Source organism: Leptinotarsa decemlineata, unplaced genomic scaffold (genome assembly GCF_025532065.1).
Source record: "Leptinotarsa decemlineata unplaced genomic scaffold, Ldec_3_MD MMD2_tig00001719_RagTag_RagTag, whole genome shotgun sequence".
In the NCBI taxonomy this organism is placed as follows: domain Eukaryota; kingdom Metazoa; phylum Arthropoda; class Insecta; order Coleoptera; family Chrysomelidae; genus Leptinotarsa; species Leptinotarsa decemlineata.
The window spans coordinates 1,863,160-1,883,074 of NW_027412569.1; the positions used below are offsets into that span (position 1 = coordinate 1,863,160).

Genomic DNA, 19,915 nt, shown 5'->3' on the forward strand with positions numbered 1-19,915 from the left:
AGGAGAAAATTTTTATATTGCCTGGCAAATCATAATTATATATTATAAGGGTGTTCCATCTCAGACGAGCCACCCCGTATATTTCTTATCTCATAGTGAGTGGAAAAATTTCCCGAAACACATCGAATGATTTTGTTTGAGGGACATATTTTGACCTATATTTTAGGCTTGAACGAGCAACCCCCTAATAGGGGTCTCTTCAACCCCTCAAATTTGAATAGTGGAGAGGGGTTGAGTGATACTTTGTTTGAAAGGTCTTGGAAGCCTCTTTACGACGGTATCTGAAAAACGTAAATTTGATGAACCGTTTTTGCCAAAAATCAATTCTGCAACTCGATTGAGCCACCTTGAATAATTTGGTTATTTTTACATGTACAAGCTCATTTTCATTAAACCCTTTTCACAAACTTAAACAATCTTCAAAAAATCACATTCTTGAAAAAATTTAATTGTTTTATCATCATGCTTACAATCAAAGAAATCAATTCTGCGTGTTTAAATCAAATGTTCAAATTGTCCTCCATTGACTTCCATACAATAATACAATCTTGACTGAAAATCGTCTCTGACTTGGTTCAGCATAATTGGAGTTATTTGAACTTGTGTCTATGTAAAATTCTGAAAACGTTAGATTGACTAATACCGGAAACTGCAGAAAGTTGTCGTACAAATTTCGTGTTTGGCATAAGTTGGACATGTCCCAATACCGCCACAGCTGCTCCTTCATCATTCACAATTCCAATGGCTGCCCTTTTTTTATCCATTACTGAACCCGTATCCACAAATTTTGAAATCAATTCCAGTACGTACTTATGGCGAATGCCAGGAAAATATTTATAAGATTTATTATAAATATGAGTACAAGGAGTAACAGTTTGAACATTGTTTGGTACGATGGTGTGTGTGTTTGGTTTCCGTGAAAGATCACTCACCAAACGGATTGATCGTCTTCCTTAGGAAGTTAGTTTTAAAAGAAATCGAGGTGAATAGACCTTCCTATTTTGGATCTACAACCTACCTAGGCTTCACTAAAACATTAGGTAGCGTAGATTAAGTACATTCATTTTCAATCAATTAAATTCGAATTGATACTTTTGTATTTTCAAAGGAGAGTAAACACTTCGTGGATGGTTATAAGATTTATTACTTCCTATTTGTTTTGTATATGTTATTTTCAGACCAAAATGTTGGGAGTTGGGAAAATGGAGGCGGATGGTTTCTTCATCCACAAACGACCAATGATGATCCCATTGGAGAAATGCAAATTCAGAACTCGCAAACAGAAAGTTATGTTGGTTTTGGTATAGATGATGAAATAATGTCGGCCATTAGGAATGAACTTTTAAGCAAATTGCCACATGCTCAGGTTTGTAAAATATTTTTTTAAACTTTGGAAATAATTCAGAAATGAAATGTCAGCTTCAAATATATCCCAAACTAGGTATTTATAGCACATAAATGGTTTTGGTTCAAACATAATTATTGATGATATCAAACATGTTGATGATATTGAAAAAAGAAACACTAACGTTACTGCAGTGTCGTCCTATATGGACATTCTCAAACTTATACAATAAACTAACAATGATTCATTACATTCGCCAATATATACCATTCAGGTACTTGTTTGAGTACCCGAATTTACAGTTCACAATGCGGATGTGCCAATTTGAAAACCGGAGAGTAAATTAAATCGATTTGGTCATTTAACAGGTTGCACCCGCAATGTTTATGCTTGTGAATTTCCTAGGATTCTAAATAATTGAGTTTGCAACCCTTCCTTGCATAGTGCAGAATTTCCGTATCGTTTAGATTCGGAAACTTGTGGTTGCATGCAAAAGAATGATTTGAAAACGTCGAATCATTTTTTCCTAGTCTGAAGGACCTTTCATGTTCAGCATACCGTTTTTGGAAATTTCGTCTGCATTGTCCCGCATAAACACTATTACACTCCGGACACTTAAGCTTATAAACTCCAGATTTTTCTGAAAACATTGAACTCGAATTTATTCTGATTGTGTCAAATGCCAGGTCTAAGAAATTTATCTGTTTCCCTATCTCTGTTTCGAGTGTGAACTGAATGTTGCTATTGAGATTGTTCATGAATGTCACAAATTGGTACAGCTGTCATGTAGTACCTCTGAAACAGGCAAGAATATCGTCTACATAACTGTACCAAAAATGAATATGTTTTTTACCCAGGTCGGAGTTTACTATAGTGGTCTCCAAGTTGTTCATAAATATGTCTGCTAAAAGTGGACTAAGGGGTGAGCCCGTTGGTAAACCTGATTCCTGTTTATAGAATTTGTTGTTGAACTGTAGGTAGCTCTGATTCAGGCACACATCGAAAGCTGTTGAAACTTCAAAGGAAGTGATATGGTCTACTTTGGCTTGATCTAATATCAATATCATCAGGACCAGGACAAAAACACCAGCAGCGGAGAAGGCGACAATGAAGGCACAAGTGATCGGCTAAAAGAAGAGTACAGGACACTGTTCTCAAAAAGGAATATCCTGCAACATTATTTGAAGATATTACACTCGGAACTTAAGGAATGAGGTTGAGTGGAAGAGCAATTGAATGATGACTTGTCATCATGTAAATTGAACTTCGCCTTTTATCTTCTCATAATAAATGAACTGTACATGATTAATTTGCTTTAAATGTATTAGAAGATAAAGACGATATTATTATTTTTATTATTATGAACTTCACCAGATAGAATTTGACATTTTTTATGACTCAAGTTAGGTTTACAATTAGTGATTTCATATACCGGAAGTACCAAACTCAACTCAAGAAACTTAGGGCACTAACACAGAAACAACAACATATACACAGTGAATCAGTTGAACCAGATATCCAGTTCAGCGAAATAATCATTAACTTGACCAAAGTAGAATTTAACAAAGAGGAAATTTCAACAATTTCCAAGGAGCCGAAATATACACCAACAATAAATAATAAAAATAGTTTGGATACATTGATAACAGATACAGCTATTGCATTGAAACAGACAGATAATAGAGATATAGAGGCATACAAGAAAAATGAAGTAATTCAGAACCATCCATTCTCTTTATCAAACAGTAGAGAAACCGGCATAATAAAAACTATACAACAAAAAATAAGAAATAATGATCTTGTTTTCACGAAAGCAGATAAATCGAATGCCATAGTTATCCTTGAACGAGAAGCATATGTTCAGAAAATTGAGTCAGTCATTCGAGATGAAAACCTCACTGTCATCAAGAAAGATCTGACGAAAAATAGTCAAAATGAACTGAAAAATTTCCTCTTAGATACTAAAATCATTTTCACGGAATCAGAGAAACGGAGAATCACCAACATGAACCCCTCTTGCCCTAAACTGTATGGCCTGATAATAACACATATAGAGGATAACCCCATAAGACTGGTAGTTTCGTATATAAATAGTCCGGTAAAAGAACTAGGAATACGTCTTAACAAGTTGTTCAAAAATATTACCAATTTCATCCCACCTCACAGCATTAAAAATTCACTGACTTTAGTAGAAAACATAAGGAACCAAACCACGCCACATAATTCAATTTTAGTTTCATTCAATGTAAATAGTATGTTCTCCAACATACCGTACAAGCCCCTCATTTTAGACATATTAGATCAAGCCAAAGTAGACCATATCACTTCCTTTGAAGTTTCAACAGCTTTCAATGTGTGCCTGAATCAGAGCCACCTACAGTTCAACAACAAATTCTATAAACAGGATTCAGGTTTACCACTATAGTAAACTCCGACCTGGGTAAAAAAACATATTCATTTTTGGTACAGATATGTAGACGATATTCTTGCCTGTTTCAGAGGTACTACACGACAGCTGAACCAATTTATGACATTCATGAACAATCTCAATAGCAACATTCAGTTCACACTCGAAACAGAGATAGAGAAACAGATAAATTTCTTAGACCTGGCCATTACACACAATCAGAATAAATTCGAGTTCAATGTTTTCAGAAAACCAAGCTATACAGACATCACCATCCCAAGCGATTCTTTCCATCCAGACAGTCATAAATTAGCAGCCTACAATTCAATGTTGCACAGAGCATTCTCACTGCCTTTGTCTGCAGACAATCTAGCTAGGGAAATTGATACAATTACACAGATAGGTCATAATAATGGTTTCAATGCAGATACTATCCAGAAGTTAGTTAGGAAACAAAGCAGGAAATTCACTTACAGATTAATATATCCTCAGGTCAAACAACCAGAAATCAAGAAATTTGTAACGCTAATATATTTTGGAAAAAGAACAAAAATAATCGCAGGTTTCTTCAGAAAAAACAATGTGGAAGTAGGATTCAGACCACATGCCAGGTTATCTCATTTCCTTTTCAATGCCAAAGACGTTTTCAAACCATTTTTTGGCATGCAACCACAAGTTTCCGAATCTAAACGATACGGAAATTCTGCATTATGCAAGGAAGGGTTGCAACTCAATTATTTAGAATCCTTGGAAATTCACAAGCATAAACATTGTGGGTGCAAACTGTTAAATGATCAAATCGATTTAATTTACTCTCCGGTTTTTAAATTGGCACAGCCGCGTTGTGAACTGTAAATTCAGTTACAGTACCTGAATGGTATATATTGGCGAATGTAATGAATCATTGTTAGTTTATTGTATAAGTTTGATAATGTCCATATACGACGAAACTGCAGTAACGTTAGTTACAAATAAAAGTGGTAAAAACATAGAAATTTTCATTTTTCTTTTCATTATGATCTCCTACCACGTAGTAACGGCTACATCCATCAGTTTATGTTGATAATATTAAATGTACACATATAATCAAGCTAGGGTTCCAAGGATAAACAAAATATTGCATTACAACGGCATTGAAAAATAAGTTTTTAGAAGCTTCATTGAGAAGTTTTGCAACATAAAGTCAACCATAAAATTCGAAAAATTGGATTATGGAGCCATCAACAAGTACCCGTATTTTAAGAGGTTAACTTGAAGATAAAGATTGATAGAGAAAGCCAGTTTCTTTGCCCACCCCTGTAAATATTGATGTGGTTCTGACATTATTTTCACATCCAATTATAACAAATTACACCTACCATTATTCATGGGCTGTTGAAAAAAGGCAAATATTCTAATTTCACGGACTACATATATTCAATTAGCTCGTTTCGTCTCGAACATATGGTCACAGTTTCAGATGTTTAGTTTGTTGGTGAGAGTCATAATAGTTAGAAATATTTTGCGTGTTTAGTGATTTTCTGCCATCGAAAAAAATGGATCAAAGAAGCTTTTCTCAGAAGGTCGAGAAGATGTGATTGACGATGCTCGCCCTGGATGCCCCAGCACATCAACAACCGATGAGAAAGTGAAGAAAATTGTCATGGAGAATCGTTGATTCACTATTAGAGGAGTTGCTGAGGATGTCGGCGTATCGTTTGGCTCATACCATGCAATTTTTCGGAAATTTTGGGCATGAAACATGTAGCAGCGAAGTCATTCCAAAATTGCTAAGGACTATGGAAGATAGTCCTTAGCTCGCACAAGTTTCGACTTCTGAGGATTGTCGTTTGTAGGGGTGCGACAGCTGGTTAACGGAAAAACAGATTTAAACAGACGTACAGATGAATAAATAAATATATTCTGTGAAAACTGAAAATTTACCTTATTTTTTAACAGACAGTGTATGTATGTATGTTTCTGTTTGTACTTATTTTATTTTTCATAATAAGCTTTGTCAATAAGATTATATCTTGAACAATAAACTATTTATTTGTTATATGCAGAAAGTAAAATATAACGTATTGATGGATTGATTGATCGGTAGATTGATTGTTATCAACAAATAGTGAGAATTGAAAAACTGTTAAAAATTTACATAATTTCAATATACTTTGATCTACAGGGGTCGACATCAGACAGAATGAAAGATGATGAGTTTGACTCCGGTGAACGAAACGAAGTGTTTCTTAGGTACAATGTTTACAACACACCTCTGTCGCCGATACCTGAAGAAAGTTATGTTGAAGAACAATCTGGAATGGAATACCTAAAGTGAGTTGAAAAATAATATATGTGCATGGCATAATTTTCATTTCAAATTATCAACAAAACTCCTAATTTATAGTAACACTTGAAGTGTCAATACTTCAATCTGTTATGGTATATATTTTATTGGGTTTTTTCAGAGGTAAATTCCTATTTTGATGAAATTATATGTATTTAAAAATTATAATAATCATAAATTTGAGATCAACTGCTCAAAATATCATAGCCTAACTTTGAACAGATTCATAAAAATCATTATGTTCAAAAGGCATGAATAAATCATTCAAAAATATCGTTACATCAGTAATAAATACTTTATCTTGCCCCTATAAGTATGCCGAACTTTTTGAGCATATTAGTGATTATAAAATATCATTGAAAATTGAATCATGATTTTTATTTGTCAGGCAAGAACGGGAAAACGAAGATAGCGATTGGTCGGATCGTTGTCTATCTGATACACTAGCGCCAGATACAGACAGTCAATCCGCTGTTACTCTGGAAAGTCATTTCCGGGGGCCCCACCATCGCCACACACCTAGCCAAGATTCCTGCTGTTCTAACGATACTCTTTTCAATCTAGAGGAATTGAACTGCGGCACGACAGAACCCGAAAAGTATATCAGCGAAGTGCATGTTTTTGACGATTTAAATATGGTGGTTGCTGAAGTAGAATCGAATAATGTTGCTGAAAGTACTGACAAAACTTTTATTGTTGAAAAAGCAGATCTTGATGAGCCAAAAGAAATCGCAAACGCTGCACCGTTGGAAGAAACCACACCAAACATTGCGCCGTTGGAAGAAACCACACCTCATTCATCCAGTTTGAATATCATAAATGATTTCCTGGTTGAAGAAAGAAAACATGCTTTGACGAATAGCTTGACCCCTGAAAAATCAAACCTTCACCTTGATATCAGTCAGTCTGATGCCGCTAAAACTCACCATGTCCCATTACCTTCCCCTGAAGACAACCCTTGGAAACAATTGCCAGCATCTCTGCTAAGTTTTGATAAAGTTAAATCGTTAAGCCCGTCATTAGTACTTGAAGGCGAAACAGAAAGTGGTGAGGCGGAAAATTTGAATACTGAAAACAGAGAGTCGTCAGAGAAAAGTCGCGATAACATATTAGTAGAAACCGCCGTATGTGGTGTTGAAGTGGATGAAGAAAAAAGGCCAAATACTGTACCTGAATGTGCCAAAACTTTAGACCAAGAATTTTCTAACGATTGCTTGTCGAAAACAGATTTCCCTTCAAATAGGACTATGGTTGTTGAACACCATTCCAAAAACCATCCAGTTGTTTCTAGTGAGAAAGTACCTGTACCTGAATCTGTAGATAATTTGGAAAGCGACATTCTAGAAAAACCCATTCAGGGTACTGATCCATCATTGACTGTGAAAGAGATTCCAGATGAAAGACTTCAATATGAGAATATTAAAGTTGAAGGTATTACACAACCTCAAATATCTGAATCTATGAGTCTGATGAGAGAAGAAAATACCAACTTGATCCAGCTGAGAAATGAAGAACCTCATAATGAAAGGACAGAGCAACCTACCTATGTAAATATTGGAGAATTAGAATCTTCTGTCCAAACTGTTCAAGAGGTAATATTACCTCTTAGGGAGGATTCTGATCAGGAGCCTTGTTACAATAACTGCAGAATTCCTGAATATGTCAATGTGATGGACAAAGAACTCAAACCTGTTGATTTCTTGGAGTTAGGTCAGGGAGATGGAGAACCTGACTATGCAAATTGTGCAGTTGAGAATACTGAAAAACCCACCCAAAATATTGGCGATACGGATCTCGAGGCAACAAACACCGAAGACATTTATGAAAACATAAACGATGAAACCGACCCTTACAATGAGTATGTAAATATCGTGAATATGGAGAATACCAAAAATAGCTTAGAGTACAATCATTCAGATAAAGAGAATGAGATCATGGACGTACCCAGATACAATGAGGATGATACAAACAGTGACAATGACAGTAACATTTTTGGCGTGCTGACCGACATCAGGTTCAGTGGACCATCAGATAGTCAGTTGATGTCGACATCTTTCAGTGAAAATAACTGCGAAGAACAAGAATGGGACAGCGGTTCAGATTCCAGATCAAGTTCAAGTGGAGAATTCATTTGGAAGGTAAGTGCTTACTCTGGATTTTGTAAGAACCATTTTCCAAAAACGTGAAGTAGAATATTACTAACTTTTAACTGATTTGAATTCAATAGCTAAGAAAAATTCTGATAATTTCAAAATTCAACACATACCTATTCTTTCTCATCTTGAATAATTGCTGTAATGAATGATAAATGTCAATCAGAGGAAAAGTTTGCAAGTGGTCTTGAAATTATTCAGTAGGTAGACAACAATTTGTTTATATGGAGGACTTGAAATCTTCAAGAAGAAACATTTCGTTTCGCGTAGCCCAAGGTTTTGTCCTCTGACCTATTTAATTTATCAAAATTGAAATTGTAAGGTAATCTAAAACCACAATCTGATTACACCACGTTTCTATGATAATAATAATAACGAGTGTACACTTTCACAACCTGAGATGTATCTCAGAACTATTCTTCGGGTTTGTTGGCCATGGTCTGCAGGTTTTCATTATCAAAAGCGATGAAGCAACAGACGAAGTGCAGATACTGCATCATTGGTTTCATTGGTGGTGGGGGTATTTTCGGTTCTATTGGTTGGATTAAATGACTTTATTCGTGTGTAATTATGGACAGTTAGCCAGGTTTTATTTATGTTAATTCCCTCTTCCTTGCTATTGAAATTTTCTGTTTATAAATTTCTAATAAATCTATTTCTATTGCCTACCTATATACAACATTGGGCCTTAGATCAAGTATCTGTGAAACCATATTGTTGACTGCATCTTGTCGATGATGTTTGTGGTATGGCAGGATGGTGAAGAGAAGTTAAACGAATTTCTGTCGTATCTAAATTCTCCTAACTTGAAAACCAACGCACACAGACAAATAATGATAATAATAATATTCCTTTATTTCATCATTTGAATGCACAAGGGTTACATAAATGTTTAAAAACGTCAATATTTTAGTTACATCGGTACATTGAACAAGGACATGTCAACAATCACAAATTTATGTGTATATATATATATATATATATATATATATATATATATAAAACATCAATAATATAGTTTAAAAATAAAAAATTATTATCATAAAAAGAAATCGTTTATGGAATAACAACACTTACGAAGTAGGATATTTTTCAGCCTTGATTTAAAAATATAAACATTGGGGGATGATTTTAGATGATCATCAAGAATATATTTTTTTAAACAGATTATAGAGCTTATAATCAATTCAATGAACATTTCTTTTGTACAGAGATGTGCGATGACAATCAGGCTGCAAGAGATTTCTATGACGGGTGTTATAGCAATAATTGTTATCTATTGCAAACTTATTTTTATTCTTATAGATACAAGTGCAAGCTTCCAGTAAACTGTAAACTGTTAATACACCAAGTGTTATAAAGTATTGACGACAACTAGTTCTCATATCAATACTTTCCATTATTCGAGTTGCATATTTTTGAAGAATGAAGATCCGATTCATACCGGCACTATTTCCCCAATTCAGTATAACATACTTCATGTGGGAGTGGAAATGTGCAAAGTACAGCGTAAGCAAGACATTTTTGCTGCAGTGGTCTTTCATATACTTTATGCTGTAGCAAATACTTCTCAGTTTTACTCAGTAGCATGTCTATGCTTTTTTCAAAAATTAGTAAATTGGTATCGTCTGCATAACACACTATTTTTATATCGTGGTTTCTTTCCATTAGACTGATTATATCATTTACAAATATATTTAACAATAAAGGTCCCAATACGGATCCTTGAGGCACACATTGATATATTTGACGGTAACTACTCAGAACCTCATTCAGTCTAACAACCTGACTTCTACCATTTAAATATGATTTAAATATTATTAGAATAAACTCCAAACAGCGTCCATGAGAGAAAAGAGGAGTAGTCATAACGTTAATTGAGAGGGGAGCGATGCATCTGTGAACCTGAGAGTCTCACTGAGAAACAATCACCAAAAAATGCCTTCATGGGGAATTAAAGACCCCAGAGATCCATTAAGTACCCCAGGAGTATACCCAATACCATGTAGTTGTGGTTCGTTCTAAATTGGAACTTGCGGATCACAGCAAAGTAGATGACTTCTACCGATGCCGCATAGCCTTTGATAATGTCTGCTGCAGTAGAAACAAAACGTCAGTTATCAAAACCTGCAGACTATGGCTAATAAACCCGTGAACATTGGACAATTTGATTTAAGACCTTGTGCTTAGTTTCGAACACACTATATGAGTATTTCATGTCATTTTTGTAACTAGAGAAAGACCGAGAAATTTCATTGTTTTTTCGTAGAAACTTTTCTTCTGAGACAATAATTTGCATGTGATTTGCGAGATGGAATGTTTTTTTGAAAGTAATAACTGGTGATCCACTTAGACACATTTTCCAAATGAATGTAATGTTGCGACCTCTGAGAGTGTTTTAAGTATTATCTCGCAGTGTCTATGCATCTTCTTAAAAACTACTTATTGAAAATTTGTGAATCAAATTAGATATTATTATCATAAACTATATGCTTTACCAACCCCCACATACACTTCCTCTGTTGTTACTAAAACGAAACATATGAGTAGATTACTCTAAATCAACACTAAATTTTATGTTGAATGTAATAATTCCACATAGTGACAATTTTCAGATCTAATTCAAGATCACTCCACTAAAAAAAACCTTATCTAATTCATGGTGTTTTAATTTATTTAATCTGATAATTTTGCACACATGTTTATGAATGAATGCTGTTTGCTTTTGTGAATAATTATTGTGTTTGTATAACCTAGGAAGGTGAGCATGAGGAGTCCCTGAAAGCCTTAACAGCTGCTCCACAAGATTTGGTGAGTAAGGTGGTTTAACCTTTGTTATACAAGAGTGGTCCCAGAATTACCCGGCCCAACAAAGAAAACATAAAAATTTTGCAGAATATTTATTTTTCAACATAATCTTCTTGCAGCTCTATACACTTTTCCCAACGACGTTCAATAAGTTCTATACCGTTTTTATATTAAGAAACTACTCACATCACTCCTTCATCGTTGGAAAATCTTTGACCAGTGAGCCTTCTTTTCAAGTTTAGGAAAAGAAAATAATCCGAGGGGGTCAAAAATCTGGCGAATAAGTTGCATGCCGTAGCAATTGAAACTTTAATTCGTTAATTTTGGTCAAAACAGCCAAAGTTATTCCTATTCATAAAAAGGGTTCACATGAAGATATAGATAACTATCGCCAAATATCATTACTGAGTATTCCATCTAAACTTATTGAAGAAATAGTAGCAAATAGAATTATTGTGTTTCTCAAAAAATACAAGATTCTACCCGATCATCAACATGGTTTTAGAAAAGCTAGATCAGTTGAGACTGCTATTGCTAGAAAATTCGAGTTTATTTACAATGAAATCGATAAGGGGAAGTACGTAGTTTCAATATCATTTGACTTGGCCAGGGCTTTTGATTCAATAAATAGTGACATAATTGTTAGTAAGTTATATAACATTGGCATTAGAGGGTTCCTTCTGGAATGGATAAAATCTTTCATGGGAGATAATAAATTGGTAGTGACTGTGAATAATGCATTATCTGATATTTAAGATATTATCATTGGGATGCCACAGGGGTCCATTTTAGGCCCACTGATTTTCTCTGTCTATATAAATGATCTTCCAAAGTATATAAAACAAGGTTTCATTATCCTATTCGCAGATGACACTGCAAACAGTTTCCCGAAATACTGCGGAGGAGCTAGAAAACAACATTAATTTAGTCATGGAGGACATGATTTCTTGGTGTGATAGAGATCAACTAAAATTGAATGAAAGTAAAATAGTTCATTTAGGCTTCGCGTTAAGGAAAACAGTGAAACTTAACAACATCCAACTTTCGGAAACAGATAAACTCCTTGGTATGTTTATAGATAAAACCTTGTCTTGGGAGCCCCATATCGATCATGTCAGCAAAAAATTGAATCAAACAATATTTGCAATACGACAGATCAAAGACGTGCTTAGTTTAGATGGTGTCAGGACTGTTTACTATTCATTAACTTGCTCACATATGACTCATAATCTATTAATGTGGGATTCTTCTGTGGGGGCAAAACTTTTTTTTTTTCGTTCATAAAAGATTAATTAGAACTATCTATAATATTGCACCCAGGGATAGCTGTAGTATATATATATAGTTGTATGTGTATGTTTGTTTGTTTTTTTATAAACGTATATAGTCAAGTACCTGTCTCAAGTATCCGATCTATGTTATACTGTGGACAGTTATTATTGTTTTATATAATTTTCACATTTTTTTATTTATGACATGTCTTATATCATGTAAATGATCTAAAAGACTCACCTAGAGTAAAAACCAGTTCCGCTTTCATATTGGTTAGGCTGAGTGAGGCATTTCAAATAAAAGTATTGTATCACATAACAATGACCAATTTTCTACATGTTCACTAATTCACCGAAAACATTTGCTATTGATGGCTGCCAAACAAATACTAAACAACGCAGCGTCTTCAAACGCTGGGTACTTCTGGGCCACCCTCCTTTGTCATTCAACTATTTTTTGTTTGTGAAAGTAACCATATTTCCACATTAGATGGAGAATATCAAACCAATGGAAGGAATTGCAGAGGACGCTTATGAAGAGAGTGATATAAGTAGTACCTTTAGTGATGAGGAAGGAGAAACTCCAGAATTTGTCCCATCAGCATGGGATAAGTTCGCCATTCCTGGCAAATCAGTCCTAAGGTCACCAGAGAAAATTGTAAATAAGAGCGAAGAGGTTAGTTGTATTGAACTCGATAAAACAACTAGTATTATGTCTTTATGATTTTCAGAAAAAACCAAAAGGAGTATGGTTCAAGAAGCAAAAATATCATTGTATATATGAATATCCCAAAGAACCTGAAAGTCCTGTGCTGCAAAGTCATGATCTATGGAAACCACAGCCCGACTTTAAGTCATTCGCAGGTAATATCCCACACCTAATGAGAGTACTCACAACAATAGTGTTTATATTTTTATCTGAATAAAATAAAATTTGATTTTAGATTGGGAATTTGATGGTGAGCCTTTCTTGCCTCAGCCGATAGATGATAACGAAACATTTCTGACCTACAGTAATCAAACGAACAGAAAATCAAATAGTCAAAATCTTTATCAGTTAACAAGTATTCCAGACTTTGTACCAGGTAAGTTTTATGAATGCCCTAAGTATTTGATAATCTCAATGATGCCTTCTCTCCATTTCAACTTTAGTCATTCACGATATGGAAATTTAGTTGGTATTGAAAAGAAATGTATTATTATCAGTTCATTATAAATTTTTGGTCTGCTGGAGACACTTTCAGTTCAATATAAAGTTCACAATTCATTCAATAGATTTTCAACTGTCAACAGAAATTTCTCTTACAATACGGCGGAATTGTACAACTCCCTAACTGATCCTTTCAAAGAGTATGTATGCACCAATTAATTTAAAAAAAAGATTGAAAACCATTTTTCATCAAGGTAACAATCGTTAACAACTTGATATTCTTCATTCTTTATAAATACATATTCTCATACGATTTAATACAATCATTGTACAAAAATACGATATTTTTGAAAATCACACAGAGCAGATTCTGTGCTCATATTTTTACAGAATCCATGTTGATTTCTGTATAACAGTCTCTGACTCCACAAGAATGCTGAGTTGATTAGTGATGTCCATTTCAATGAGTTTAGAGAGACTTGACAATAAACTGATGGTTCTATAATTGGAAAAATCATCAGAATAACCTTTTTTGTGTTAAGGCAGAACCACAGCCAACCTCAAACATTCTGGGAAAATTCCTTCAGAGTAACAAAGATTGATGAGAAAAGCCAATAGTTCAAATAAACTTACATACGATTTTTTAGTAGGTTATTTGATATTTCATCAAATCCACTTGAGTTGGAAGATTTCAAATTACCAATTAATATTTTAACATCTGCAGGTGTAACTGGTTTTAAGAAAAATGACTTTTTTGGCACTGGCATATTAATTCAGATCATGCTGATATACTGAAAATGGTTCTCTAGTGAAATTGATGTTAAACTGCTCAGCCATTTCCGGGACAGTCATCTGTTTACCATTTTCATTGTGAATGTTGATGGTTATATTGTTTTGACAATGTCCTTTCAAATTATTAATAATTTTCCATACAGTTTTTGATTTATTATTTGCTTTCATTATCAAATCATCATTATATCTTTTCTTAGCCTCTGACAATGCATTGCAGTAGCGTTTCTATAGCTCTGGTCTTGGTTGATGATATATTGGGTAAGAAGTTGCTAAATTCAAAATAAGAGTTAATTACTGCTTTAGATGCAGAAGTTCCTCGTTAAACCAAAGTCTCTTTTCAGCTATTTTATTAATAGGTATTTTTTCAATTGGGAAACAGAAATCTATCAAACCACAGATGATTTTCAAAAATTTGTTCCATGCGTTATTGATATTATTTCCATTGTAAATATTCTCCCATTGTTATCTTCCAATTGATTCAGAAACTTGAAGAGTATTCTGTTCTGGAAATTTTTGCGAATACTTGTATTCTGGAGGAGCAGATTTGAGGTTATATTTAGTATTGAAAGCCAAGTGTTGAGAGAAATGGTCTGACAGATTAAGATTTTTTACTTCTGATCGCCAGTCATTTATATTGGAGAGTATGAAAATATTGTCTATACAATTACTAGAAATTGCAGACACTTTAGTTGGAGACCTTATTGTTACTGCTATATCATAACATCTCAGCAAATCCTTAAAGAGTGCCCCGCCATTACTATATTCCAAAAAATTAATATTGAAATCAACTCCACTGATCATCGCTATTCTGATTTCGGTTGGATCCTAGCTCTGGGACGATGAGTGCTCACTACGTATTATTTGACCTGTGCTTTTGACCTTTGGGGATTGTCGTTCGTATTGAATAATAGCTGAACAGAAAACCTTTTTTTTTCAGCTTCTTGGGAGCTGTCTAACTTGCCGATTTCTTCCAAGTCTACTGTAAACACTATAGGCTGATTGCCATTTTCCTCCCATCTTATTCATGACACTAGTTTATGTTTCCTTGTTGGATGTTTGTCATATTCTTCTTGACATACTTTGTGTTGTGCATAAATTATTTGGCTTCTGTGATCCACTGTTTCCTCACATGAAACATGATAAGCTGTATCTGTCTCTCTGGTGAACTTCCTGCAGTTAAGGTGTCCATTATACAGCCATATTCTGTTCAGGTATCCTCTCGATGGACAATGTTCAATGGGATCACAACCCTTCAATAAAATTAGAAAACTTGCTTTCTGCAACCGGGCCAAACCATCACAGCAGAGTCCCATTCAGAATAATTGTATTTTTGACCATCGTTTACAATTAAATTGACAAAAATCGAAAAAAAGCTGTAAGTAGGTCTATAGAGACTCTCCACTGTCTTGCGGGGGTTTATTATGACTCAAAGCCATTCTAATTTTACTAAATAAATACAGCTTCATAACAAAACTGATTACTTTATTTGGTGAGTGGTAGTACGTGGTATAAAGTGCGTGTATACATATAAATAAATTAATTATATAACTTCAAGACTAGACAAAGATCGTTAAAAAATTCATTCAGCCTGTAGAAGGCAGTCATTGTGAGCATGTTTTTGAGTTTTAATTTGAAGTTACATATTGATAGTGATTTAAGAGTGAGGGGTAGTTGGTTGTACACTTCGATTCCCATAAATGTTGGACTCGGCTCGTTATTTGAAGATTATGGTTTGGAATTATTTCTTGTATTTTCCTTGTGGGGCATGGACATGTATTATCTGGGCAGTTGGCCTGGTGCTTTCTATCATGTGCAAAGCAAGTTATTTACAGTATATACAGGTTGATTACTGTTAAAATGCCTAGGCGTTTAAAAAGTGGTTTGTATGGTTTGAGATAATGAGAAAAGGTCATACATCTAATATTATTCACTATAGATGAAGTCCCCCACAACGAGATACCATTTCGCATCCGGGACTCAATTTCACTGTGATAGACAGATATAGTCATTGAGTCAGTTGAAAATTCTCTAAGAGTTTTGAAAAGACAAAATTTCTGACCTAGAGTAGATGTTAGCATAGAGCAGTGAACTCCCCATTTGTTCTCCTCTAGGTATAGCCCTAAAAATGTTGTTGAGCTGTTTTATTTGAGGTTACCGGGGATGAAAATTCATGGAGTTGGTTTTGGTTGTGTTCAGAACCAGAAAATTAGCAGTAAAACCAGAGGCTTTTGCCTCTGTATCTAGGGAATCTAGACTAGTTATCAGAAAATTCGTGTCATCTGCCTACATTGCAACGTTGGTGTCTCTGATCTAGCATGGTAAATCGTTAGTTTACAGAATAAATAGTACAGGCCCGAGTATGGAGCCTTGAGGTACGCCTATATTAATGATGGTAGTTTCTGATTTGATTTTTCTGTTATCATTACTGCTTATTTCAACATATTGTTTTATATTTTTTAGTATGATTCAAACCAGTTGAATGTTTGATGTCTGTCATAATTTTTTATATTGTATTGCAGATGATGTTGATGGGGACAAATCACAAGAGTTTTTCATCACAGGATCTTCTCAACCTTTCCATAGCCACAATCTAAGTTCGCAGTTCTTCCCGGGACACAGTAACTGGAACATGGAACATGCCACTCCTGATAGTGGTGTCGAAGACGTAACGCCTGGAAGTCTAATAGACTCCAAATATTCAGCCTCTGTTGATTCTGTGCCAACACTGAAACAACTAGCGTCTGACGCTGTCAACCGAAAAAAGCATTCACATTTAAAAACTAAAGACGTCCTCGGCGGTTTGCGGCACACGAGGAACAAACTGAAATTAGATTTGCCACCGAGTCCGAGTGCTTTCAGTTCGGAAAGAATGTTCGTTATTGAACCCGCTCCGGAACCTGTCGTCGTTAGGGAAAAACCGACTTTCACCACCTTTGGCAAAAGCAGGTTCCTCGTTCAGCACGTCGATACTCCGCCTGACGATTCAAAAAGCCGAAACGTATCCTTCGAAGCTTTGCCGTACAAACCTATCTATCCAGAATTACCTCAGGTTGAAACTCAAAACGAGTCGGACAGGTTCATTATGAAGGCAGACTCGTTAGGAAAGCCGAACGAGATAAACTTGACAAAGGACGATCATTCTAATTTATGCCACATGAAAATTGAAGTCGTGAAAGGGGAGGCGAGCGTATTAGATAGCGGAGATGAAGATAGTGGTATAGAATCTAGTACGCTCGAAAGGAAAGTGGTAAAGAATACCCAGGCATAAGACAATTTTTCGGTCCATCAATTTCTCAGATATGCCAACTTCTTTTGGAAAAAAAAAGATTGTATCGATGATCTCTCCGCTTGTTTTTAATAGCAATAGTTCATTGGTAGTCTTTGTTGATCAAATTTGAGGAATGTACAGGGTTATCTAGAAGTCAGATATGTATTGAGAATATTAAAACAAGAAAATCTGATTAGTTTCATATGAAAATGTTTCCAAGTAATATCCGATCCGATTATACAGTAAGTTATTATGATATATAACCTTCAATTGAAAAAAGTATCTTACATTCTTCTTGTAGTGGATTCAATAAAAATCGAATTGGATCAGCCTGTCTGGGAATTGGCTCGGTTTGATTGTCGAAAGGGTTTATTTTTGTAACGATATTAATTTGACAGATCTAATATCAATTTTTTGATAGGAAGTACTGTTGAGCTGGGCAAATTTTGGAGTTTTGAATGATCTCAAAATTTTCAAGGCAGGACTCCACTCATTTTCATCATAATTCAAGATATTTCAAAAATTTATTTATTTACGTCCATTAATTTAACAAACTAATTACTGTATAGAAAATTTGAAGTTTCTTATCAAAAAAAGTATTTCTTTTATTCAACTAAAGAGAAAAAGTTTGGCTGTTTTGAGGTTTTTTTTTTTTATAGCCTGAGAAATAATAAGAATTTGAGAGTTGATTTCTTTCAATATCTTTCACATGGTAATAATGGGGTACTGTTTATTTTTCTGGTGAAGATCGAATTGAGTTGAATCTTGTTTTGATAATTTATCCCAATTCTCTTTGTCCATCTTCGACATGTACCCAATTGGCTCTAATTCCAAATAATTTGTAACATAAAATAATTGTGATATTTTACTTGTTTTAGTTATTGAATTGACAAATTTTTGATTATATATTTTTTTTTAATTCCTTAGGCTCTATAATTTTATTTGATCGGAATGACGATCTGACATTCGCGAGAAAATATTTAACGTGTTATAGGTTTTCTTAATATTATTAATGTTACTTAAATGTTTACATCTCGTATTAAACCGTGAAGTTTTGTGGGTAGTTAAAAAACTAATGTACAAACTGAAACTGGACGTCCAATTGTTGTCTAAAGTTATAGAGTAGTTGATTTTTATATAATACTAGCAAGTGATTGAAATCTTAGATGTAGATTGTTCGATTTTAATATGTTCAGTTTTTGTTGTAGATATTTAATGTCCGTATCGGACCTAATATGTGATCGGTTAGTATTTCTTGTATTATTAGAAGTGTAATATATAGTCTGTGTAATTATTAATAATTAAAGTTCTTATTTTATGATTCCCGAGTTTCAATCTTACCCCCTTGGCAACACAAAAGTAAAATTCGGATACCTTACACAAAAAAAAAATTATTGTCTAACAGGTGCAATCCCAATTACAAGACAAATATTATTAAGTTTACAGCTATGACTAAGTATGAGTACAATGGAATATTACGAATAGCATATAAAATCAGCAGAGTAATAGAGTTAGTATATTATACAAACAGTGATACATTCATATAATAATAATAAAAAAAGGAACATACTGTAGAATTCTAATAGAATGGGCAGTGTGCAGAGAGTTGAAAGACAGTATTTCACTTATGGGTTGTAATTATACTGTAATTTGACTTGCATAAAAAATAGCTTGTTACGAATTATATACTTGAAGCGTCCAAATGGAACAACAAAAATATCACATTTTGAATAGAAACTATTATAAATTTTACAGATGTTATAAACTGGGGATTTTATTAACACGTTAATACAAGGCAAATAGAAAAATATTTCGTTTCTACTACTTCGTCTTGGTAAGTGAAAATCTAGTTGAGATAACAAATCTGGGCAGTCAACCAAATTATGAATCAATTTATATATGAAGATACAGGCATATGTTCTGTTTTCTAAGGATAAGAGGGCAAATCTATTTAGCAACAATCTATTATCAATTCCTTGGGATGGGTAAGCTCCATCCAGTTTGAAAGCCATGTATTTCATAAAGATTGTTTGACAAGATTCGAGTTGCTGTATATGCACATTGTATATAGGTGACCAGATTAGGGAGCCATATTCCAGACGAGGATCGGACTTATGCATTAAAAAGTGTTATAAAACATTCTTGGTTTTGAAAGGCTCTACACATCCTGATGATGAGGCTAAGAATTTTTTTGCAGAAGATGTGATTTGATTAACTTTTGAAGTGAAGCTAAGTTTCTTATCGAATATGATGCCTAGATCTTTAGTTTCTGTGCTTTGTTCTAATATGACATCATTTATTTCATAGTCAAACTGAATATTGTTGTGCTTTAGGGGTATTTCATAAATTTACATTTTTGATTATTCAGTGGGAGTTTGTTTAGTATGCACCATTC

General features: G+C 34.2%; 1 protein-coding gene across 4 annotated transcripts in view; it reads left to right on the forward strand.

The window, feature by feature from the left end:
- The window catches only part of LOC111507945 (uncharacterized), a 139,939-nt gene extending 121,098 nt beyond the window's left edge, over positions 1 to 18,841 (forward strand). For 3 of the 4 annotated variants that reach the window (XM_074176278.1, XM_074176279.1, XM_074176281.1), the window contains 8 exons: positions 1,179 to 1,366; positions 5,917 to 6,065; positions 6,467 to 8,216; positions 10,989 to 11,042; positions 12,801 to 12,986; positions 13,042 to 13,174; positions 13,255 to 13,395; positions 16,772 to 18,841. In XM_074176278.1, the coding sequence (XP_074032379.1) occupies positions 1,179 to 1,366; positions 5,917 to 6,065; positions 6,467 to 8,216; positions 10,989 to 11,042; positions 12,801 to 12,986; positions 13,042 to 13,174; positions 13,255 to 13,395; positions 16,772 to 17,520 (3,350 nt within the window). In that variant the 3' untranslated portion in view covers positions 17,521 to 18,841. The remainder of the gene's footprint in view (positions 1 to 1,178; positions 1,367 to 5,916; positions 6,066 to 6,466; positions 8,217 to 10,988; positions 11,043 to 12,800; positions 12,987 to 13,041; positions 13,175 to 13,254; positions 13,396 to 16,771) is intronic. The other variant, XM_074176280.1, reaches the window with a different exon arrangement.
- The last annotated feature ends 1,074 nt before the right edge of the window (positions 18,842 to 19,915 follow it).